We start from the raw sequence: 8,414 nt of genomic DNA on the forward strand, positions 1-8,414 counted from the left end.
GAGTAAGGAGATGTTTGTATTCACAATTCATCACAACTCATTTCAACTCATCTCACTATTATTCATAATACATCTCACTACTATTCACAACTCATTTCAACTCATCTTAACTCATTTTCAAATCTAAATGACACTTAAGTTTTGTGAGGTCTATCTAAGATGAATTTAAATATATTTAAATATTAAAATGAGTCTATATATATTTATAAAAAATTAAAAAAGATTGTATGTCTCAAATATAAATAGATTTTGAATTAGGATAAATTTAATAATTTGAAAATTAAATATTAGAATATTAGAATCCGGTTAAAATTAAACTGAAATTAATACGAACGGGACCGTATTGTCATTAGCATTACCTTGAATTTTAGAAAAAATAAATTATGAGAAATCCCGCAAGTCAACACTGCACATGGACTAATATTGTAAATTATAAAATAACTAATTCCTAATCATTCGTTGAGCAATGTTATCTTTATTTATAATTAATAGTATTAAAAAATATAATTATAAAAGTTTTTTTTCCCCAAAATTAATAACAGCCAGAAATGATCCTACTATTGACCGAATACCATTGTTTTTATTTTTTATTTTTGGGAAATAGCGAAGCTGCTTTCACAAAGAATATATTATTATTACAATTCATGTATCTTCGATGAGAAAAATAAAGAAAATTGCTGACATAACCGTACCTTTGACTCTCTCTCTCTCTCTCTCTTCTTTAAGCGTGCCTCTCTCTGTCTTCTACATCCCCCGCGCGACCTCTGACTGTCTCTCTCTCCATCTCGCTCTCTCTGAACTTTCTCTCACTTTCTTGAACAATTTTCTCCGGCTCCAAACGGCGCTAAAAGAATGGTTAGGGACGACCTGTACATCACGGTGCCCACCTTCTTCCGGTGCCCGATCTCGCTCGACGTGATGAAGTCCCCTGTGAGCCTGTGCACAGGAGTGACCTACGACCGCTCCAGCATTCAACGTTGGCTGGACAACGGCAACAACACCTGCCCTGCCACGATGCAAGTCCTCCAAAGCAAAGAGTTCGTCCCCAACCGCACCCTCCAGCGCCTTATCCAGATCTGGTCCGACTCGGTCCGCAACCACCGGGCCGACTCGGCCCACTCGCCGCCCGACTCACCTCCCTCTCTGGACCAATTACAGGACCTAATGAAGGACCTCCGGACCAAAACTGAGAACAGCAATAACAACAGCCGCACCTTGGAGTCCTTGACGAAAATTGTTCGTTTCGCGAAGGAAACAGAGGAAAACCGCAATTTTCTCGCGAAAATGGACGGCTTCATTGTGACGCTCCTTGAATTCCTTGGCAATGCCGGTGGCAGAGAATGTAGAAAGTTCGATTTTCTTGAAGAAGTGGTCGGGCTTTTGGATTTGGTACTGAGCAAATTCGAAGACCACCAGCAGCTAACGAAGACGATGTTGAAAAGCGACCGCGATTGCTTGGCTTCCCTGCTGCTCGTTCTACAACAAGGAAGAACCGATTCCAGAATCGCGTCGGCTAGGGTTTTAGAAACCATCGCAAACGACGCCGAATCAAAACTCCTGATCGCCGAGAAGGACGGATTATTATCCGAGACGCTAAAATTAATCACTCCCGAGAACGATCCGGCACTAATTGAAGCCGGGTTATCGTGCTTGGTCCGAATATCAATGCCGAAACGTGTGAAGGCGGAATTAGTGCACCTCGGCACAATTAAAACGTTGGTTAAGTTGGTATCCGATTCGAATTCGAGCGTGACGGTGACGGAAAAGGCGTTGAAGATGCTCGAAACGTTGTCTTCCTGCAAAGAGGGGCGGAGGGAGATATGTGAGAACCGGGGGTGCGTAACGGCGATACTGCAGAGGGTGCTGAAGGTATCGAGTTCGGCGACAGGGCACGCGGTGACGATACTGTGGAGCGTGTGCTATCTTTTTCGGGACGAACGGGCACAGGAGGAGGTGGCGCGGGCAAACGGGCTGACCAAGATTCTGCTGCTGATGCAGAGCAATTGTTCGCCGTCGGTTCGTCAAATGTCGGCCGATTTGCTCAGGATATTTCGGGTGAACTCCAAGTCCTGTCTCTCCAGTTACGATACCAAGACCACTCATATAATGCCATTCTGAATTTCCATCTGCAGGCCCTTTTTTTTTTTTTTTTTTTTTTTTTGTAATTTCTCTTTAATTCTGTTTCCAAAGGATGGAGAAATCTGTAAATCAAGGAAAATTTTTGGTTTTAGTTGGATACAAAAAAAAGGAATTAATTGGAATTCAATTAACTAATTTCTCGTCTATTTTCTTAGGAGTACTTTGGTACGTACATGGCTGCTTCGTTTCCAATCGTAATGATTTACAAAATGGGATTTCTGCACGTCGTTTGCAATTAATTAATTGAGTAATCCTAGATAATTAAGGCAAATTTGGACTCTTTTTTAAAACGGATGGGCTTTGTTATTAAAAAAATTAATTTTTTTTTATGTGAGTCTTATATTTATTTGTGTAATGTTTACTGACTTTATGAGTAAATATCATTTTTTTAATTAATTTGATATAATTAAGAAGAATTTTTGTTTAGAGATAATTCATGAAAAGACTTCACACCAATTGCTACAATCAATGAAAGGGGAATAATGTTCATGCAAAAATCAAATCAATTCATTTTAAGAGCATTTCTAAAACAGTTCATACTCAAATGGTATCTCTCTCAATGATGGGTCTAAAGATTTGACACCATTGTGGGTGAAAAGATTCTTGGAGCTACGGATTTTTTTTTTTTTTTTTTTTTTTTTTGCTGTTTGGAAAAAGTAATCGAAAACAAAACGTGAAAAAACAGAGTCATTTGCTTGAAATGGAGCCTTCAATCTATATTATCTATGGGCGTGTAAAGCGAAACCTATGAACTGGCCTTGCAATTGCATAGAATTTGACAAAAAAAATGTCGATGGTTACTTGTTTAGTAATAAATACGAGTAAGCTGCGGGTTGGAGGCAGAATAAGAAAAGGTTGGGACCTTGACGACAGTACCAACTTTGCCTCGGATTAATTAAGGGTAATAAGACAGAGAGACATTGTGCCGCAAACGGGTGAAACGGGTTTTGCTTTTGCTGATTGTAATGTTTCGCTTTCTCTTTCACTTAAAGAATTGTTTGGTTATAGAAAAGGAATCAAAGGGATCGGAATCCCGATCCAAAAAATATGTCTTTTTTTAGAAAAGGATGTACAATGTTTGACCATTTCCATACCCACAACAGATATATACACAATAATAATAATAACTCCCTCGTCATAATTCATCAACCACATTAGATTATGCAATTTTAGAAAAATAAAAATATTATACATCAATCACTATTCACTCTCGCATCTTACACTTAATTTTTTTTTTATAAAGTGTCGAAATTTTTTCATAAAGTGTGAAGTGTGAAATAGTAAATAATGACTGATGAAAATAATTTTTCTTAAAAAAAAGTGGGTGAGCAACAAGGACCATGAAATAAATTACAACTAAGGAAAACACATATGCATCCACGACTAGTTTGTTTTCTATTGGTTTTTTTTAGGTTTTGCTTTGGGGTATGGAAAGGGGCGAGGATTATTGGTTTCATTCCAACGTACATCGAGAAAGCTAGAGGAGGATGGTTCCTCAAGCACTTTGCGTGACGACCGGACCCTCCACTTTTTTGGTTTTTTTATTCTTTTTCTAAGCTTTATATATATATATATATATATATATATATATATATATATATTTACGTTGCTACGTCCACATAATACTGAAATTCTTTACCGAACACTTAAAATCTGTTTTTTTTATTTTTTTTACTTTTACCATTTTTTAAACTAATTAGATTTTTTTTAAAATAAAAAAATTTTAAACTATTTAGATATTTTTTTAAAATAAAAAAATTACATATTCATTTTAAAAATTAAAAAAAAATTCGGTGGCCACCATCGGTAACCACTTTTTGTGGGAAAATCATTTCCCATATATATAAGAGAAAGTCTACTTTGCCTCCCCAACTTGACACCTCCATTTGACCGCTAGTCAAATTTTTTTTTTTTTTTTTTTTTTTACTTAATGATTAAGAAAGTGATTTTAAGTGTATTGGTGTATTTTTTTTCGGTCAAAATGGGGCGGCATAGTAGCCGCCCCCTATATATAAATACGTACGTGTGTGTTTGAGTCGTATTAATGGAGCATTGGATCATGTGTGGTTGATTTGTATATTTCTGGGGTTATTTTGAGTGGGATGTGTCATTATTCCTTTTGTGGGTACCATTAATGTTGGGTCAAGATGGACATCTCACGTGACCCTATTTCATTTTGGATCATAATTTCCATGATTTTTGTTGCTTAATTGTATCTGAGGTTTTGAGTATGGGATTTGTCAGTGGGACGCTTCATCAACGCCCCCGCACGAATTTATATTGACAACTTTCGATTCCCTCCCCCACAAGAATGATTTCCAAAATACATTATTCTTGCATTGAGATCTGAGAGCGCTAGCTCAGCAACCCAAGAAAAGAAAAAAAAATACAAGAGAGCTTTGACATTTAAGAATTAACAACATCAGTTTTTTTAATTTTTTTTATTCTTAATCCCCATCAATTGATTAACAGATATGTTTTAAATAATTTCTTAAATTATAATTCAATTATTATCTAAGAAAAATAAGATTTACAATCTTAAAATATGTAAGTCCGCATACATATTTCGAAAATCAAAATTTTTTAATAATAGATTCTATTTTTTTTTTTTTTTTAAGTATGTTGGACTTTATCCGAAGACTATGTCTAAATTATCCGTTATTTAAATTAAATAAAGAATCACTTAAAATACGAAAAGTCTTTCAATATAATAAACAATAACAAAATTCACGAGTAAATATTATTTTTTTTATTAATAATTGTGTTGTTGTCGTGTTGACCAATATGTTAAATAGTTTTTGGGTTTAATTTCTTTCTTAGTTTGGTCAGTGCCAGCCTGGCACCAATCAGCTTGCAATCCTCCAACTGGACTATGATCTGCTAGCTAGGTTTTGAAAGATCAATTTAGGGGCGGTGTATAAATTGGACCCAACTGATTCGGCTGTTTAAATTAGTGTGGCTATTTAAAATTTGACCGACTTCTGCAACTTGACTTGGAGACCAAATTGTATCTTCAAACATGATTTTCAATTTTGCCATCTTCTTAATTTATTATTGATCGGTGGGTGTATGTTAATGCCTTGTGCATTCTTTCCTAGCTACTACATTTGCTTCAACCAACTTTAGTCATAAGATATTTCATACCAGAAAAATCATATACATATACATACAACCATTTTCACAATCTTTTACACATCCTTATTTTAAATAGGGATAATAATATATGATACGACCGGTAAACTCAATACGAACGTGACATGAAATTTATGGGTTTGTGTTTGATATAAATAGGTTCGGGTCAAAACAGGTTAACCCGTTAGTACGCGATTAATAAACGAGTCAATAACGGGTCAACCCGCTTAACCTGAAACCAACTTGTAATAAATCGTTTAAATTTTATTTTAAAATTATAACTTTATTATTGTTGGTTTATAATGTCAATATTTCTCATTATGTTTATGTTTTTATTATTCGAGTAATTGTAATTTAGGATCTATGCACATATTTGTTATTGTTAATTTTGTAATATTGATTTTAAACAGATCAAAACAGGTGACACGACACTACCCGTTATTTAAACGGATTGTGTTAGGGTTTGAAGGTCTGGTTCATTTAGCTTAATGGGTCATGTTCATGTTGACCCATATAATCTAATATTTATAACTTCATATAATATGAACACAATTCGAATTGTCATCCCTAATTTTACATAGAAATAAATTTATAAAATAACTTATAAAACTAACATTATTTTACATAAATATTATCAATTTAAAATATAATTATATAAAACATTATACTAGTATCCAAGCCTCGTTAGTTACGCAGTTCAAATGAGATGGATGAAATATTTTGTTGAAAGTTGAATAAAATATTATTATAATATAATTTTTATTTTAAAATTTAAAAAAAATTAATTATTTATTATATTTTATATATGAATTTAAAAAAATTATAATAGTTATATAAAATAAAATCATACGAAATAGTTTGATTTATTGTAATTAAAACTGCCGTTATTCTAGACCTAAAAGTACCCGATCCCTCCGAACCCCTCCAAACACTATGAAATGACTAGATTTCATGAAACACTATTTTTACAAACACTATTTGTACAAACACTATTTTTCACAATAATATGTCCTGGTTGGATTTAGAGATAATTTCATTTCATCTCATCATTATAATTTTTTTAAATTTTTACATAAAATATAATAAATAATCCAACATTTTAAATAACAAAATAATAATATTAAAAATTAATATTTTATTTAAATTATTTAAAATTATTTCATCTCACCTTATTTTACTATCAAAACTAACACTATTTCCACAAACAATATTGTAGCCCTTGTACTTTCTACTAACACTATTTCTCACAAAAATATTAAAACTGAGGAAATTGAAGTATGAAATGACTTAGACGTCAAATCAGAAGGATGTAGAAGTGTTTTCTAATTTTTCACCCTTTGATAGAATATTATCAAGGGGTATTTCTAGAAAAACTTGGTCCACTTTCATCAAAATTGCTCACTGATTAGACAATAGACGTCCCAGAATATTTGTTTGGAATATAGTGATTATGCCTCCTGTTATTTGTACAATGCCCTACAAATTACACTTTCATTTCATATTTTGATTGTGGGGATCTCCAACTTTATAGTAATTGGGGCCTGACTTTGTGGTTAGAAGCTGATGCAGATATTGGAGGTATGGTCAAATCTGAAGAATAAGGTATGGGGTACCACCAACTCTACGAAATCATTATTTGAACGTTTTTTTAATTAACAGAGTATTTTGAAATCAAATTTTGATTAATTTTAAAATGCAATTCTACATTAATGTGCAGGTGTGGGACTTATTCTTCCTAATAGTACTCAAGGAAAGGTTATAATGGTAGTAAGCAAGAAAGAACGCACTGTCAATGAGCCCTATTAAACTCATAAAAAATATGATTTTGTCTACTCAATTTGTCCTATCATTTTGATACCTCATATTTTTTAATTTTTTTCTTTATTTAATAGTTAAAGAGGTGAATATTAGTATATTGATATTTTTTTATATTTTTTAAAAATGTTTTAAAATGATAAAAAAATATATGAATAAAAAATTTAAAAAAAAATGAAAAAGTGAATTTAGCTAGCAGTAACTTGGAGCGGGTTACTCTAAACGGCAGAGTAACACCGCTCTTAAACTCATAGTTTTGCTAAGAGGTTTGAAGCTGTGTATTCTTCTAGACTTGCGAGAGCTTATTGTAGAAAGTGATTTTCTTCTCTTGGTCCAAGGTATACAAGAGTCGAGTGAATTAAGATGACTGCAGGCCAATCTTATAAAGGATATTCAGGAGATGAGGTAGAGTTTTCCAAGATTCAAAATTTAACATGTGAGCAGGATGAACAACAATGTAGTTCATAAACTTGCTAGATATGCTTTGAATGTAGATGATATATTCAATGTTTGGACGGAGTCTTTCCCAAATTTTATTTCCAATGTCATTTGGACTGATAATCATTTATAATTGGTTTCATCAATGAAGTTATTTTGACATGAAAAAAAAAAACGCACTTTTTGCCGACTAATTTCAATATGTTTTTGAGTAATAATAACCACACAACATATTTTCATAACACATTTTATAACAATGTTGTGAGATGAGGGTATTTTTATAAAATAATATTACTTTTATAAGGTGTTTTACAAAGATACTCTTCATTTAAAATATAGTTGTGTAAAGTATTGTGAGAGATATTGCATCTAAATCATTTTCCTTTTTATATATATGCTTCGGGTAGGCATGCAATTACTATTCGGTTGCATGATTTTAACCGGATGACAGTTATTCGAGAAGGGAATATAAGAGAGCTCTACGCACTAAGATGATAATTTGGTAAGGGTTATCTTATTGTATGTTGAGACCGTAGTTGATTTCCTTGATTCTGAAATTCAATTGTGCATGCATGCTTAGGACCATCGTTACCATTGATCATCGACCTAGGTATGAGTAATTACTTTTGTCGATTGCATTGGATTCATCGATCGATCTCCTTGCCTGCTCTAGCTTTTGATCGTGATATTGGGCGTTTAGTGTTCTAATCAATTAACAAATATCGGGTATTCGTTGCGCTCATTTTTAAGCTTTTGTCACATTGAATGCCTCCTCGTAATTAATCTGTCTTTGGTGTGGACGTTGGGCCGCCGAGATTCATTAGGAGGATCGTTTCGCATGTGACGCTGAACGCTCCATCCTTTAAGTCTCAAAAAATGACTTGATTTTC

At 33.2% G+C, this 8,414-nt stretch overlaps 1 protein-coding gene across 1 annotated transcript; it reads left to right on the top strand.

Moving 5' to 3' along the window:
* Nucleotides 1-683: 683 nt before the first annotated feature.
* Nucleotides 684-2,285, top strand: LOC121251380 (U-box domain-containing protein 27-like). Its single transcript, XM_041150636.1, has one exon. It carries the CDS (start codon nt 853-855, stop codon nt 2,116-2,118), a length of 1,266 nt encoding a protein of 421 aa, XP_041006570.1. The 5' UTR covers nt 684-852; the 3' UTR covers nt 2,119-2,285.
* The last annotated feature ends 6,129 nt before the right edge of the window (nt 2,286-8,414 follow it).

This window comes from Juglans microcarpa x Juglans regia, chromosome 2S (assembly GCF_004785595.1).
Source record: "Juglans microcarpa x Juglans regia isolate MS1-56 chromosome 2S, Jm3101_v1.0, whole genome shotgun sequence".
Taxonomy (NCBI): domain Eukaryota; kingdom Viridiplantae; phylum Streptophyta; class Magnoliopsida; order Fagales; family Juglandaceae; genus Juglans; species Juglans microcarpa x Juglans regia.